This window comes from Phlebotomus papatasi, chromosome 2, assembly GCF_024763615.1.
Source record: "Phlebotomus papatasi isolate M1 chromosome 2, Ppap_2.1, whole genome shotgun sequence".
Classification (NCBI taxonomy): Eukaryota; Metazoa; Arthropoda; class Insecta; order Diptera; family Psychodidae; genus Phlebotomus; species Phlebotomus papatasi.
In genome coordinates, this window is record NC_077223.1 from 53,758,863 (window position 1) to 53,776,683 (window position 17,821).

The window sequence follows — 17,821 nt, forward strand, 5'->3', positions numbered from 1 at the left end:
TGTTATTTTTATTTGACAATCACTCCTCTATTGAAAATATTATCTTTAAATATTATAAAAAAAAATTCCTGAATATTTAATTGATGTATGCGCGGTTTAGATCAGACTGAAGAATTAATTTGAAATGATAAAATGACGTACAGATTTTAAATGAGTAAATTAAAAAACATACATTTTTTAAAAATATCTTGAATATTACCTGGACAGGCACAGGTAATTTAATATCATAATTTTTTAAATATAGAATTTTTAGGAAAATTACTTAACATTTTTATTGCGCGAATTCCTCAGAGAGAGCAGTAATAGCTCATTTTTTAAGAAATTAAACGAGGAGAACAATTTAAAAGTAATAAATTTGTATTAAAATACCATGACCGGTATCAGGGGCATGACATTTCCTATGTTTCCCCCATATGTTTCTTGCGTGGCGAAAAAACTTTTGAGTTTATTAGCTGTTTTCTGTCATTATAGAATGAATTAGCAAAAAATACTAATACAAAGTAAAAGCCAATTTAATAACGAAGAGGCAACCGCAAACCCTAAATTGGCAACCTACGTAGTTTTGGAGATATCTCGAGAAATGTGTACGAAAACAGGGAAAAATTACACTAAAACCGGTCGCATTTTTCAGAGCTAATGCCACCCCCCTGACCGGTATAATAAAAAAATAGTTCTAGATCCATTCTTTGAAATTTGGAGACCAATAACTTTGTATAATTGACGAGAATTTACAATAGCGGCTTTTTGAAAAGTCATAAATCAAATTTGATTTACTCAATTTAGAGCAAAACCAAGAAAAATAAAGGGAAACTTTGTTTAACCCTTTAACTATTAGATTTATAAATAATTCACATTTTTGTATAAATTTTGCTTTTACTGACTAAAATCCAATGTTAATGGCTCCAGCACACCTTTTAGATCAAGAAAATTTCATAAAATCGAAATTCACATTCCTTTCTTTCATAAAAGTTTAGCATATGTATATCCTACTCTTTCACACTCTTCTTCTTCTTTAGAATATCACACTAAATTAAATTTAGTTCAGTCGACTTTGAAGTCGAATGAGTAGGATAGACTTCTGCAAATATTTTGAGAAAGAAAGGGACGCAAATTTTGATTTCATGAAATTTTATCGATCTAAAAGGTGTGCCGGAGGCATAAGCTCCAAACAAATCAGTTTAGTTTGGTGACTGTCGATTTGCTGACAAAATTTTTGATCGCTCACCAAAAATTTAAATCGCTGAATTTGCGTAACTGTCATTTTTTTAAGAGTTGTAGTCTATGTTCCTTTTTTGGAGGGAAAAACTGGACAGAAATATTATGGTCGTTTCTAGCTTTTCGCCAGGTGCTTCTTTTTCAATAATTCAAATAACTTTTTTCGTCCATTATTTGTACAAATACAAATACTCGCCACTTTGATGTTTTACTTTTTGTTTTGATGCTTTCTCTCTTCGCAATCTGGCAAACTTGAATTCAGCGTTAAAGTATTAGTATCTATTGGTTTTGACAGCTTTGTTTTTACAATTTGAAACTCAAAATCAAAATTACTTTATCAGAATTTTTTACAGTAATTTTGACCTCCATCAACTTCTTTTTTTTTAGAATTAAGAATGAGTCCCTTTAAATTAGATATGGGATTTCAGGGTCTCAAATAATTTAGTCAGCTACCAAATTTATTTAGTGCCAAATCTAATTTCAGCATTTCAAAATAGTTTGCTTGAAATAGACTTCTAAAGAAGAAGAGGGCCAAAGTGTGGGGTAGACTTATGCGAAACTTTAGAGAAATAAGGGAATGTCAATTTTGACTAATGATTTTTTTTTAATGTAAAAAGTGTTCCGATGACATAACAGAACAAAGATATTTTTTTTACCTTCTACTGTTCGAAGTCCACAGTAGGGGAAGGCTTGCAGGCTTCGTACACACTCTGGCTTCGAACATTTCTTATTTTTCTCTTATTCCTTTAACCCTTTAACGACGAGACACTTTTTACGGACCGAAAATCAACAATAAAAATTAAATCGATAAACAAAATTTGTGAAACGTTTCATATCTAACTTTGGAAAGTTCAACGTGCGATAGGGACAAAAATAGCCCAAAACTTTAATTTACTTTTCTGACAATAACAATGAATAATAATTTTCAGTCTAATGAAAAATATTACGTATGAGTAATGTAGTTTTTACTGCCAAAAGGGTTTTGCTTTAAAAAAATTTGAAGTTTAAAAAATAATTAAAATAATTTTTCAATATGAGAATTTAAAAAATCGCCATTTTTAAGTTTAAATATTTGGTATACAGCAAATAGATGAAGACTGGCAAAAAATATCCTAGATTCGTTCAACCTTCTGCTTTGCAATTACGTACAAACATAAGGAAAAAAATAACTTTAGGTAGTCAGGAAAAATTATTTTCGTTATGGGACACCGGTGTTCCAATCGTCCTTAAAGGGTTAATGAATCTGACCTAATACTTTCGGGAAATATGTGAGTTAGTTTAGCTATTAAAATATTATATATAGCTATATATTTTATAGCTATATAGATAAATATAGATAGATCAGATTTATTAAAGGTATATGATAAAAAATGTGAAATGTTCAAAATCAGAGCATGTGCGAAGCCTGAAAACCTACCCTTATTATAAATAATTCATCAATTTCTTCACGTCACAAAATTTCCACACACAGGGGACCACTTTTGTCAACATATCTTCGCGTTTCAGATGATTTCTGAGAAATTATGTTTGTGCTATTTATCCGTCCGGCCGTTCCATGCTTAGAGAGAGATTAGAGACCTTCGGCGGACCCTCTATAAATCGACCCTGGAACCATTAACATGTCTCTATTTCACTCTATTTTTTTTTTTATATTTGGATTTTTTTTTGGATTTCCTCCATATACGATAATACCGTTGAATAATCCGTAATAACGACGATTTGCAAGATCAAAGGTTTAAAAGGCTTTTATCCAAGATCGCAGAATGCCAAAACTTGAAATTTTTAAAATCTTTATTTTGAAACTTTATCTTTATATTTATTCGCAGAATAAAACCGTATATCCCTGATTATACAAATTATATTTCTAAAAATATCAGTTGAAATTTATCTTAGGCAGTCCTACGAACTTATGCAACCATCCAATATTTATTTGTATAGTGTAATTATCTAAAAGAAAAGAATGTATCATCTAGAATTAAAATAGTAAAAGAGAGTGAAGGAAAATATTATCAAAATCAATGCGATGTCAAACTTTCCGTGTATTATTTCGTGCATAATTTATTACTTTCCGCGAAGTGAGAAAAATCACTTCGTTTGCACGTTCCTATCATATTGTGATTATAATTGAGTCAATCGGATGAATCATTTTTATGATGAATTCTTTTAAAGGGATTTTTTTTTTCAAATTTAAAGGTTAAAAAGGATCTAAAGTGCTTATTTATTTCTCGATTTGAGCGAATTAAGGTTCGTTGGAAAGGTCTTGGAACTAGAGCCCTGCGCGAAGCGAAATGGAGCAAATGCGCGCGGCGCGCGAGGTCTATTTTTGGCGCCGCCGCCGCAGATGATTTTTTACCTCCAATTTGTCTTGAAAACCTTATTTTTCAAAATCTCATATTTTTGGAAATTTTGTCTCTCGTATTGCACAAGTATCAAGTCACAAGACAAATCTAATTTTAATTTTTTTGTTTGTTAATTTATTATTAAATTCTTAAGCGGCTTGAAAAAAAATGTGATAATTTTCCCCGCTATTATTGTGAAAATTGACAAAATCTAGGGCGTTCATTGAAATTCAATAGAACCCTAAAGGTATTATTTTACGATTTAGATATTGCGTCACGTAGAGATTTCGGCAAAAATCTCCATCAATTTACTTTATTTTTCCTTTTTTTTTTAAATTTATGTGCGTGCAAATAAAGCCATTAGGAGGGTTTATGACCCACATAACCTGAAGACGCTATCAGTCGTACACTGAAAAATTTCAATTCAAGAAATAAATTTTAAAATCAATCATATCGCGGATAAGATCGAATATATTATTATTATTATTATTATTATTATTATTATTATTATTATTATTATTATTATTATTATTATTATTAATATATATCCTTTTTCACTTATTTTTGAGAATTTCCAAATACTAAATCAGACAATCTATCTTAAATAGGATTTAATATGGAAGAAAAGTTGATTAATTTTAGGAGATTGTAGATATAGATTTTTAGGAAATCTGAAGATAGAAATTCCTAGTGACAGTTTTTAATTAATTTAATTAAGTTCTTAATTTAGGTCTTATATACTAATTTTAGAATTTTCGTAGAATAAATTCTAGAAACTATCTGGGTTGACTTTATAAGTATTTCACTTAATTTTAGAAATTTTTTGATTATTTTTGAAGTTTTTCATAATCAATCAGGAAACACTAGATTTGTAATCGGTACTTTTTGTAAAATATTTCAGTAAAGAGGCAAAAATATTTGGGTTCAGTATTTGGTAAAAAATTTTTTTTGCAAAAACAATATTTGTTTATTTTGGTAAGAAAAACATATATTTTGTCAGTACAAAACTAAATTTACTCAGTTAAAAGTCAATTTTAAATAGTAAATAGCTTTAATCTGTACAAAAATATTATCTGATTTAAACTGTTAGCATACCAGCAAGTATGAATTCTCTCTGTTTGCGATTTTTCAAAATTTTATTATATTAAGACTTCAATTCTTCGAGAGGGTTGCACCAATAATGACACTATTTCGGAAAAATGGTCAGAAATAATACTAGATTTAAAAATAGAAAAAAAGTAAACACGAACTTAGGAAGCAAACGAATCATAATAAGGTGAAATAACATAATTCAGAATTTGAATCAAATTGGAACATTTTTAATTAGAACTTTTCAATGAGAATTGATTTTTGATTTATCAGGAGCGCAAAGAACCAGATGATAATAAGATAGTGACATAGATAATATGTAAATGGAAATATAGGACTGAGTTTATTAATGAAAAAATTTCTATTTCTATATAGAGTTGGAAAGAATTCCTATTTGCATCAAGTTCTGAATTAGATCATTCAAAAACAATTTATAAAATCAATCCTATTGTGGATAAGAGCAGATTAATCTAATTTCACTCGTCTTAGAAATGTCTATTTCTAAAATCCGATTAAGAAAAAAGGATTTTAGTAAAAATCTGTATTGGCAAATGGCGTGTCGTAAATATCAAGTATTACTGGAAATTTCAATTGACATTTTCTGGTTATGAAGTTAATAAGTCCATGCTACTGAAGCATTAAAAAATGACTATTGTGCTTAAAAATCCGCACAGCATAAGACCAAAACGTCTATGATTGTGCACAAAAACCCGCACGACTGAAGCCTAAAATTTCTTTATTGTGCTGAGACTCTCACAGCCGAAGTCTAAAACGACAATGATTGTGCTTAAAAATCCGCACAGCTAAACCCTAAACCGTCCATTATTGTGCTTAAAAACTCGCACAGCCGAAGCCTAAAACGCCTACAATTGCGCATGAAAATCATCACAGCTTTAGTCTACAACGTTCATGATTGTGCTTAAAAATCCGCAACACAGCTGAGGCTTATGGCCTTTACACACTAGAGAAATTTATGTCCATATTGAAGAAAATTCCCTACACTTTTGTAGGACAAACTCTTCAATATGGACATAAATTTCTCTAGTGTGTAGAGGCCATTAAAACGTCCATGATTGCGCGTTTACTCGGCGCGCATCGCGCACCGCCGCCGCGAACACTTTTTCAAGTTCACGCCGCCGCAGCGAAAAAGTTGATCGCGCAGGGCTCTACTTGGAACACTTGACAATTTAATCGTGAATTCAATATATATATATATAATATATATATATATATTTTTAAATAAATAAAAAAAAGAATTTTGAAAATTAAATATTTCGATTAGTAAAATATTCTTAAACTCGTTTTTCTTTTTGGGGTTTTTCAGGGTCACGCTATGTGTCGTGGTTGCCCAATTTTTCTGTGGAAGTCACAAATATCAACAATATGCTACGCAATGAGCCACCAACTCACACTCACACCTCTCAGATTCGAAATATGGCACTTCAGGTGCAGCAAATGTTTCCACGCTATCCTCTGACTGTCATAATTTCTGATCTCACTATCACACGTTCCATTGAGATTACCATTGATAATATCCTGGAGGGACGATTGCAGATCCCAGCGCGCTTTCAGGAGTTTGATAGAGGTGATTTTGATGAGACAGATAGCCGGGGGACATCATCGGCAGACAGTACACCTGACAATTTTACCGTTTTGGCTGTCAATAATGGATTTGATATGTATGTCAATCCAACATTATCGAGGGCATCGACGAGTTCTAGTTCGTCAGAGCCGGGAGGGTATGAAGTTGAGAGGAAGAGTAATATCTTTGGGAATCAGAGTGATCTCCTGAGGGATGATAGTCCTGAGGATGTTCCGTTGGGTGATCGATTTTCAAAGAGTAGCGAAGAACGTGAGAAAATTCTGCAGAGGCGCAAGGAGGCACTTGTTGCAATGGCGCGCAGGAAGTACCTGGATAGGAATCGATCAGAATTAAATACCACGAGAGATTTGCGTCAGAGGAGCAAGAGTAATTTGCAGGAGTGAGCCAATTATTCATCAATTTTAAATTATTTACTACAAATTAACTATAAACAGAAGAAAGAAAGAAAAAATAGCCGTGTAGGGATTATTCAAGTAACTAAGACTGCATCCTGAAAGTAAGGAAGAGAGATAGAGAGTGTTTTGTGCGTGAGTGTGAAAGGCATTTGATGTCCTTTTGTGTGTGATTAGAAGAGAGCACTTGGAAAACTTATTGATTTTGCAGGAGGAATTTATTTGAGGTCTCTTTAACTTTTCCTTGACAATGGAATTTTCTTTAAGACATATTCTGCCGGAAATGCTTCCTTCCTTAAGATTAAAATTAAAAAAAAAATAGATTGTGTATTTTAATACTTTGAGCAAAAATCCTAAAAGTTTATTGAAGAAAATCCCAAGTTTTTTTAAGATATCCGGAACGTTAGTTTTTATAGTTGCATGCAATTTAGCAAAGTTTCATGCAATATCTTGGAAAACTACTGAAGAAATCTTTTTGGAAAATTTAGCTAAAAGTATTATTCACATTTAAAAAAAAAAACTTTATATAAAATCCCTACTAATTCTTTCACTTTAATCCTTTTATGAGATTTTTATCATTCTCCAGAACAAAAAAAAATGTAGATAAATGAGCTTTGCCTTCCTTCCAACAACAATGAACTGATGAAGAAAAAAATGAACTGTGATATACAGATTGCTGAAAACTAAAAGAAAATAATGTTGCAATAGAAAAGCCGGTATAAAGATCCTCTACAAAAAATAAATAAAATTTATATCTGCAAAATAATTCCTCTGCAAAAAGTGGTTTTAAGTGCTCTCACATTGAATGTTGTCTTTTTTTTTTAGGAAATGACTTATTTTATTTTTCATAACACGAAGAAGTCAACTGAATTTATTTCACATTTTGTTGCTACTTTGAGTCTTTTTTTTTGTTTTTGATGTTTTTTTTTATTGTAAATAGATGTAAAAAGAATATTGTGTAAACAGCGTAAGAGTTGTGTGTGCATGATGATAATATTTTTTGAGAAAGAAATTGGAATGATATATCTAGAAAAGAAAGAGATAAAAAAAGCAAAAATACTGTAAAACTGATTTCAACAAGCTTTTGATGAATGAATGGCAAGAACCGTCCGAAAATCTCTGAGATTAACCTTTTCCCTTCAATATATTGGCTCAGCTTTTACAAAAAAAAAAAAGTCGATGGGCGAATGAGTCTGATTGAGCGCAAGATTTATGAATAGAAAATGTCAAATTTTAAGAGTCAAAGCAAAAAAAATATGAGTTTAGAAGCTAATTTTAGAATTGATTTTAACTGTATTTGTGATTACTTGTGCATAATTGTTGTAATTAAATCAATATGAGAATTTGCGAAGACGTTTTTTTCTGGGATTTTATTCTCGTCATTTTCACGTGGTGCTGACGGTTATTGGAATGGGAATTTAAAAAAAAACTTCCATATTGGAAAGCTGGCACTTCCACTGGAAACCAGGAGATTGGCACCCATGACAACTGGACAAAACGTGGGAAAATAATAGAAAAAAAATAAGAAAATTACTGAAAGTTGTCAACTAGAAAATGAGCTTTAAAAAAACAATCATTTGCAATTTACAGCAAATTTTATTAGATTTGAATCATGTGGTTGCTTCAAGTATTACTCAGATTGCTCAAATACTCTCCTTAAAAATTACTTTAATTGACTGCTTTTTATAATATCCTCTTTATTTCATGTTATACATACGGACAATTTACAAAATCAATATTTTTTAATGTATTTTGTATTTTCGGTCATATATTAATTTAATCATTTACCATTTAGAATGTTAAATGATCTGAAGGAATTTATTCAATTTACGTTTTCAAATATAAATTTGAGTAGAAATAATGAAGTTAGGCAAGTTACGACAGCACTCTGAAGTTATTTGAAAATACCAATCTCCCTCTAAAAGTTGAATCCCATTAAATACAGAGAGGGTTCAATGCCCAATAAAAATCGTCTTTGGAACTTTCGCCGACATTCATCAGCGTTGTCGACAACCCAGAAAAACTTCGTTCTGCATTTCTACAATTTTTCTTCTTCCTTCTTTAACGACCATCAATCACTAAGCGCACTAGCACTCGTAACGGCGATTAACCAAAATTATCAATTTTTTTCTGAATTGAATTAACTGTCATCTCTTAATCTGGTCTACAATTTTTACAAAGCATTAGAGGTATTCCCTAGAAGAAAGAGGCCAGACCAAAAAAAAGAGAGAATGGAAATGCCCAATAGCGTTCATCACATTTGAACATGGGGGGGGGGGGTATAGATGGCATTTCTCACTTCTCTTTGAACAATATTTTCAAAAACGTAACGGAATTCACGTAAAATTCACTTTTCCTAAATTAAAGAAAATAACTAGTGACTTTTATCAATTAAATGTTTTGTTCGTTTTGTCAAATAGGTGGAATTTGTTGAGGAAATTAATGTAATACGACAATTTTGAGGAAACACAAAAAAAGTTCTAATTCAGAGTCCATGCAAAATTTCTTTTACATAACCTCATATTTTACATTTTGAATGCAACCGTAGTTCAAATTTGAAGCGTTGAAATTTGAGGAAATCGACTGTAAAATTTTCTGTAGAAATTCTGCAGAATTTTCGGCAGTTACATTTTCGAAACTGACGAATTTCTGCAGAATTTGCAGGGTGGCTGATGCTTTGTTGTAAAACAGAGGTGTGTAAGAACGGTAAGAACCGTGTTTTGAAACCGAAAAAACGTCAAATAAAGTTTGTTCGTCAATGGTCGAAACGCTACCTGAGCAAACTTATTTTGACGTTTATTCGGTTTAACGGTTCTTGCACACCTCTGTTGTAAAATGTAAAAATTATAACTCACCACACTTCCAATGCAACAGTAGAGTCCCCGAAATCGGAATCTCCAGAATTCGAACGGCGCAACGAGTGAATTCAATTTTAAATGAAAGTTTATGTTAAGAAATTCGAGGTTCCTACATAGATTGGGTATCATATTTTTCTGCCCGTTCAAAAGAAGGAGAGAAGTGCGAAAGAGTGGGATATACTTATACGAAAAGTTTGAGAATGAAAAGGAAACGAATTTCGATTGTATGAAATTTTCCTTGTCTAAAAGGTATGCAAGTGCCATAAGAAAAATAAACAGTTAAAATTGATCAATCAATATATAAAATTATTGCATATTCCGCATATTCATAAACTTGTGAGAATTGTGCTAGAAAAAGTTTAAAATCGGAATCACCTACTCTGAAGACAAAAATCTGTTATATTGGCGTTTTGTCTACAGACGAAAAGACAAAGTCTGCGCATATCCACAGGAATTCCGATGACATTATTTAGTGGGCATTGTCGAAGCCACTGGGAGCGTGCAAGTCGCCACCCTGTCATTTATCTTTGGTATTTTGACATGTAAACATCGAAGGAAAAACATCTCTTTCTCAGACTTCTCCGTTTCTCAAAGTGGCCCTAGAAAATTTGTTTTTCTCGTGACAAAAAGTGGGTGGAAAAGTGTTTTCTCACAAAAGTGTCCGCGTGGAAATTATCGGGTGGACAGTGTGTGTTGTAGAAGTGCGTGAAAAGTGAGGATTTTCATTGCGGTGGAAATTGTCTGTGGAGGTATTTTTCCAATTCAGAACCTTCCCAGAATCACGTGAAAATCCGTCTGGAAATTCCCCTACATCAATCCCAGACCACCTGAAAAGCAAATTCGACGAAATATGCTACTGCAAATTGGATAAAGGACTACAGAGATTACCCAAGAAGAGCCTCATTTATCACCTTGAGCATCCCCCCAAATCGATTTCGGTGAGTAAACCTTCAAAATCTACATAATTCCCCAAAAAAGTCAATGAAGGCCTTTTGGGGCGCTACTCCTAAATCTCTAATAATCTCGTAGCCTAAATTAACTGAATCATGAATCTCTGAGATGCATTTCTGGTGAAAAATGCAGTTAAATGTCCTGTAAGATATTTTGTCGCTCTCTATGATGGACCAATTTAACCCTTCAGTGCGGCTCCATCAAATCCTCCGGAAAAACGTGGAAATGTGAGGATTTTGAATCCCCTTTCAGCGGCGCATTGATTTACGAATCAAGTCGTAATTCATTAACAATTCTTTCAGTGCTTTTCAACATTTTGGCTCTCAATGTTTATTTTCTTTTACTTTTTATTTTAATAATTCTTTATTATTTATCTAGAATTCAAAAATTACCAAAGATAAAACGTATACTGATAACAAATGTCCAAAACCGATAATCACGAAAGCCGTATACGAAGTTCAAAAAAGGTGTAGGCGATTTTTTAGTAGTCCGCTAAGATTCTAATTAGATTAAACTGTATACAGTAGACAGTAGAGTCTCTCAAATCTGAATCTCTCAAATTCGAACGCCGTTTGGATTCAAAATGTCAATTGTGAGGTTATGTTAGAAAATTCGTATTCTTGGTGAATGAAAATCATATTTATGTGCTTTTTTCCTGAATGTTTACATACATTATGGTCGTGCAAAATGAAGAGGAAGTATGTTACCACTAAGACTTGTGAGAAAGTACGCGAATTTATTCCAAAGTACTCCCTCCGTTCCGAAATAAGTCGTACGTTTGGGGAAAAATTAGGGATTAAGGAATGGTTTCAGTGAATGTTTTTGTTATTTGTAAATATCTTATGTATGAACTATCCTCCATGTTCAGGGATAATATGGGGATCTTAAGACGATGGTAAGTTGAGGAATCGATGTGTTGAAGTTGTTCATTTTTCGCGTTTTTTTCAAAGAGCTCCGGTAGATAGTTAATTACTACATAATGGACTGTGATTAACATTACAGGCTAGAATTTGTTTAAAATTTTTAGTATGGAAAAGTAGAACTCAACAGTTATTACCGATATGGCATTTTTTATATCTTAAATTTTGCAGAATGGGCAATAAAAAGAACATCCTTTTTTAATGTGTTCGAATATCTGAATGCAAAATGGTGAGAAATAGGGACTTGGGACCTTCAGCGCACCCCCCATAAGTTGACCCTGAGATCATTTATATGTTTCTCTAAAACATATCCAGAATTGAAAAAAAAAATCGCACGACGTGTTTTCGAGCAATCCCAAAAAACATGATTTTGGAGGGGAAGGGAAGGAGTGGGGGCAAAATAAAGGACATATTAATAGTCCCAGGGTCAACTTATGGGGGGGTCCCCCGAAGGTCCCAAGTCTGTATCTCTCACCATTCTGCACCTATTTTAGATTGAAAATAAAACGCAAAAAATAAGATATTTTTAAGACATTCTTCCTCATCTTATCATCAAGACTGGACCCCAATTTTAGTTCTGAACATTAGTAATAGTTCCTTACAAGAGATAATTGTTGATACACAAAACATTTGCCAACAAACTTTCCCTTAATCCCAATTTTTCCCAAACGTATGACTTATTTCGGAACAAGAATTTTTCCCAAACGTACGATTTATTTCGGAACGGAGGGAGTACAATTTAATCTCACATAAATTTCGTTAGTTTTGAAAAAATCGGTCGAATTTGAGAGGTGAGAAATGTGAAAAATACCCCCCGAGCGTTCGAATTTAGGAGACTCTACTGTAAGTAAATTACTAAGCTAAACGACATAAATTGACCAAAGTTCTACAGCCCTAAGGCTTATACGGGCTTCAGACTTAAAGTTGAATGAACTATGTAACATTCCTACCTACTCTAATTTATTAATAAGCAAAACTTTTGATTTTTTTCTTAAGATCGTATATAAGCAATTAAAATTTTACAAAAAGATCACTGAACTTGCCTGTATCTTACGTATTTAAGATCTCCTGGAACAGAATTAAACCTCTCGTTTAAAAGACCGCCTTATACCTGTTCTAAATTATGTGACCTATGCTGTTGAATTCTTTATACTATTAGGCAAAAAACCACTAAATTAAAATTGCTCAGGGGAAACTGGGGCAAAACCGAACACGGGGTAGTGCTGAACACTGTGTTTTTTTTTTAATTTGATATTAGACTTCAAAGAACGAGACTTATATGAATTCAGGTACGCGTGTTCAGAGCTTATTGAAGAAATGATCGTCACATTCCAAGGAGTTTAAAAATTAAAACCAGTGTTCGGTTTCCTATGTTCGATGGTTTCCCTATTATATTTTAGAGGATTACAATACCTTTGGAAGCTACACTCCACCTATAGCCTGAAACTCCTATTTTATGGTTTCCAAATTGAAAGCCAAATCCTCATTTTAGATTTGATATTAATTAAAAGAAAAACTAAAATTTATGAATTCAATCTTGACCTTTTTAAATTAAGTTATCAAATTAAATGGTTTATTTAGTTAAACTATAAACCTTTATAAGAGAGACCGGGGCAGGATTAACCACGCATAGAATTAGATAATGCGATGTTATAGTTTGCCCTAGGGCATTGACAGACCTGAGGATTAGCGGATTAGCCGAGTGACGGCTTATCGTAATTATATATTCGAAATAATGGTTAAATTACTTTTCCATTATTTTCCACTAAGTCGTGTCTCGGCTTAAGTCGTAAGTCTGTAAAGGACCTTAGAAGGAATCTTAAGGAGAACACTATTTATTCAAAGTAAACACCTCCCTCCCTATTCGTTGAAATATCCATCAGCCCCATCAGCCATATACAAATTTTTTTTTAACAAATTATATGCATTGAAAAATTTCATTTGCAGACTAATTCTGCTCTGGTCTCCCCTACCGGTTTCAAGTTGGAGGTTTATCCCAGTTTTTAAATATTTCTACATCCTTTACAGCATTTTTTTTTTCAAAAATTAACCTAGTTATAAGTCAAAACTTTATGAAAAATCTTTATCAATTCCAATCTAGAATCTTTGAATATTTAAAGAAAAATGAATTGCAGCAAATATTTGCTCTTAAAATACAATCTTAATTGAAACTTTCCTCGACATTTTTGTTATCTTTTAATAAATTTTACCAATTGCGTCGTACACTTGAGGTTTGAGTCCGTATTACGACCTTGTTAAGGTATGGCAGGGGTTTAGATCTCTTGATATTCAAGGAATGTTATTACAGATTTGTAAAAACCTATAGCTTTAACCTTTATTCAAAAGTATACTGTGTACTCTATCTTTGTCACAATTTATCCTCAATTCTTTCTTAAATTCTTAAATTTCTTAAACTTTTTTTTGACCAATTTACTGTCCGTTTGTCTGCTAATTCATTTCTTACAATACCGCTAAGGACGTAAAAGAAATATATTATTGTCATTCGGTCATATTCATGTTTAACATTTTATCTCTTTAGGTCTTTAACCAGTTCAAGTTCAAATGTTATTGTATGTATACCCTCCTGATAAGATGCTAAAAGGATCTTTTTGCTATCAAACATTAAATAAATATTTTTATAAATTTTTTCGTTTATATTCGTAATAATTAGAATAAGTTCGATATCTGCCAGGAGGAATGTCGTAGGCTTTCCGATGCTTAAGGGGTTACGTGGGTCACGCAGACTAAAAAGCAGCATATTTCATTGACATCTTTTTCAACAGAAAAAGAAAAATATTTAATTCGAGCTCTTTGAGCATATAAAGGTACAATATTTTTACTATATTTTCTGAAATTTTCATTTCAAAATTTTAAAAATTTAGTGAATATATACTTTTGAGAAATCTTGTACTCCGAAAAGTTTTTTTTTTTTCAAAAAGTCTCCCGAAAATCAGGTCCTAACGGCTGAATTTTTAAGATTTTTATAATAAATTTTTCAGAAAATATAGTTAAAATGTTGTCATTTTAAACTTTAAGAACTTAAATGACTTAACTGAACTTAACTGAAAACCTTTCAAATTTTTACAAATTAAAAATAATCCTGAATAAATTTTGATTTCATAACTTTTATATAAATCTCCTATGTACATTAGAAAATACTAAAAAACTGAATCCTTAAATTAAGATAATATTTAAGGTAAATTTAAATTTACGACATTTAGAGAATTTCCTCAATGAACTGCTGTTTCCAAAAGATTTCTCTGGAGCTCTATTAATATAAGAAAAACAATAAAAATAATTTATTCGTGGGCTAAAGTTGAAATGGTAAGGAAATGCAAATATTCTCTGAAGAATCTTATTGATAGAATGAGGCAATTAAGGGGTATTCGAGTATATTTCTCTGTTCTGGAAGAAAGACCAACAAATTATCTCACAGACTGAGAAATTGAATTGGTTATCATAAATCAATTAAATTATCTACCATTTCAAAAGGAGACGTATACCGAGATATTCTCTCACTTTCGCCCGCATCACAATTTAAGGCATCTTACTGGGGAATCTTCATTTAATGCGTTAGCCACGTTAGAACACCAGTAAAACAATAAAAATGAAATACTATTTTATTTTAATATTTTGTTGTTATTGAATTTGATATCCTCAAAAGAACAACGTAAGTCTTTGTTCCAAATTAATTGATTTTGTGTTCTAAAATCCATTCAAAAATTTAATATTGTAAATCAAAATAAAATGTGCCCCAACATTTGTCAGTTTATCCACGTGACTATTTACAATCTATTCCGTAGCGTTCTTTTAAAATTTTTGAAGATAAAATTTTAAGTATCCTTTAAACCCTTTAGGGACGATTGGAACACCGGTGTCCCATAAAGAAAATAATTTTTGCTGACTACCTAAAGTTATTTTTTCTTATGTCTGTACATAATTGTAAAGTAGAAAGTTGAAGGAATCTAGAATATTTTTTGCAAGTATCTAGCTATTTGCTATGTAGTAAATATTTAAGCTCAAAAATGACGTGTTTTCAAATTCTCAAGTTCATAATTGATTTTATTTATTTCTTATACTTTCAATTTTTTTTAAGCAAAACCTTTTTGACAATAAAAACTACAATACTCATACGTAATATTTTTCATTAAAGCGAAAAATATTATTTATTGGTATTGTCAGAAAAATTATTTAAATTTTTGGGCTATTTTTGTCCCTATCGTTCATAGAAGCACAAAATACACCGAATCAGTCTCTTGGACTTTCCAAAGTTAGATGTAAGACTTATCATTGATTATGTTTCTCAGTTTAATTTTTATTGTTGATTTTCAGTCCGTAAAAAGTGTCTCGTCGTTAAAGATTTAATGGCGCATTTTTCACCTGTTTATTGCTTATAAATGGATTTGTTTGAAAGGTCTTTGAATTTTCGTGTTTAGATTGTGTTGATTGAGTTGATTTAACCCTTTAAGGACGAGAGGGTCAAAAATTGGGGGTCATAAATTTTTTCTGACTTCTTAGGGCAAAACATAACTTTAGAAGACCGTAAGAAAAAATTTGTTTTTGGGTCACCGGTGACCCAATCGTCCTTAAAGGGTTAAACCAGCATAGTTTTTTTTCAAATTTTTTTTTAACAATTATTTCAAGTCTCAATTTACATTTACTAATGAGAAATACTTACTTCAATAGGAAGTTTTCTTCCACTTGAAAAACTTGTTTTTTTCGCTAAATAATGAAAAAAATAATGTGATGATCTACTTAACACCCCAAATAGGTATTTAGTTGAACTGTTTATCTAAAAAATGAAACATGTACTAAACATACGTGATTGATTGCGAAAGCATATTGGGAAATCCTATCTATTTATTTCAGAGATAAGATATCACAAATTAGGTCAGTGATGAGAAAAATCTCTTTTTCATCTAATGGAAATCCCATTTTTTTTTTGTTATTTTTCAATGTTCCCTTCTAAACATGCTAGTCTTCTATTTTTTTCTTAATTGAAGAAACCCGCTTTGAATCGCGTGGTGCGAATTATCGCAATTTTCACCGGTTTGCGAGTGTGACTAAATGGCTGATTGGCTGCCAAAGAGGCTGGTAATAAAATTTTCAAGTATTTGTTCGATGATTAGAGTGTTAGAAGAGCACAAGAAGATATTAGTGGGTGGAGTGTGATCGAGGAGCTGCCGTTCAAGTGCGCGATCTCGCGTCTAGTCGTAAATTTTCCTTTAGCCTCATTCTTCGTGGGTGTTCTATAATGAATTTCATTCATTTCATTGGCAAGAACGAAGGAAGATGAAATGGAATCCTGGAGGAAGATGCATTCTTAAAGTAGTCACCCGCGAGTGATTTGCACGAAGAGATTGACCTTTTTGGAGTTTCTTCATCTTCTCTCCTTGCTTCGGAATGGGGTTTCAGACCAAAGAAGTCTTCGACTCCAACACTTTTAGATATAGGGTCTCATCAAACATCCATTTAGTCAATTAATCACGTCGAATGTCTTCGTCATTTCTTTTTCTTTCGACACTCTTCTCAAACCTCTCTTGATCACGATGCAATTTCTCACTTGATACTTGTATTAAATGCATGCTTTAAATTTTAGTTGTGTGGTCTCAATGTCGGGTAAAGGGCAAATGTATTGAAAAAATTGTTTTGCATTTCTGAAATCGTAAAACATTTTTGTGTAGGTAATTGATTGGCATATTGGCAATTTATTGTAAAATTGATATTTGAATTTAAAATTTTATTCTTATGGCTCTTCTGAAACACCTTTTAAATTAGGACAATTTCATGAAATTAAAATTAATATTCCCTTCTTTCTCAAATTTCTTGCGTATTTTTTGGCACTCTTTTTCTTTGAGCGTATAGACGTTCCTATAGGGGCCCTATAGACGTGTTTTTGACATTTGTAAATTAGTGGATTTTCCAAAAATTAATAGGGTGATTTGCTAAAAGTCGGAAAGCGCTGAAAATCGGACATATCGACATTTGGGCTATGAAAGGCGCCTTCAGCACACAAATTCATATGAAGTTGATGTGTTTCTTAAGTGTCTGCTTTTTTAAATTTTATCCTCTACGATATTTGAACGTCTATGTGCCGACCATAAGCGCCAGGAACACAGTTAGAAAGAAACCAAACATTTAGAGATAGTGACTTGGGATATTCATAGAACCTTCCTTTTAAATGTAAATAATCCTTCTAACATGTTTTCAAGGTCAAAGATTACACCCCTATACGCACCGTAATTACTAACCAATAGCACAGTAAATAGCAAAATATATTTTAAATAACTTTTTCAAAAAATATTATATATTTTAAAACCTTCAAAACTTAAGTGAATTTTGAGCAATTGTGAGAGTTTAGAAAGATTTTCGAAAGGTATAGACAAGTGAAGATTATTTTTGTTGTTCAGAGCACAAAATTATTTTATCATGTCCGATAAACAATTTTTTTTAT

The 17,821-nt window shown here is 31.9% G+C and overlaps 3 protein-coding genes across 4 annotated transcripts in view; 2 read left to right on the forward strand and 1 right to left on the reverse strand.

Moving 5' to 3' along the window:
* LOC129801681 (E3 ubiquitin-protein ligase AMFR-like) overlaps nt 1-7,985 on the forward strand; it is a 46,110-nt gene extending 38,125 nt beyond the window's left edge. Inside the window, exon 9 of the mRNA XM_055846953.1 lies at nt 5,968-7,985. Coding sequence (XP_055702928.1) covers nt 5,968-6,629 — 662 coding nt within the window. The 3' untranslated portion in view covers nt 6,630-7,985. The remainder of the gene's footprint in view (nt 1-5,967) is intronic.
* Nucleotides 1-17,821, reverse strand: part of LOC129801718 (rhodanese domain-containing protein CG4456) — an 887,636-nt gene that overhangs the window by 196,356 nt on the left and 673,459 nt on the right. The window lies entirely within an intron of this gene.
* LOC129801694 (homeobox protein Meis1-like) overlaps nt 10,005-17,821 on the forward strand; it is a 52,269-nt gene continuing 44,452 nt past the window's right edge. For both annotated transcript variants that reach the window (XM_055846975.1, XM_055846976.1), the window contains exon 1: nt 10,005-10,434. The gene's annotated coding sequence lies outside the window, so the exon portion shown is untranslated. The remainder of the gene's footprint in view (nt 10,435-17,821) is intronic.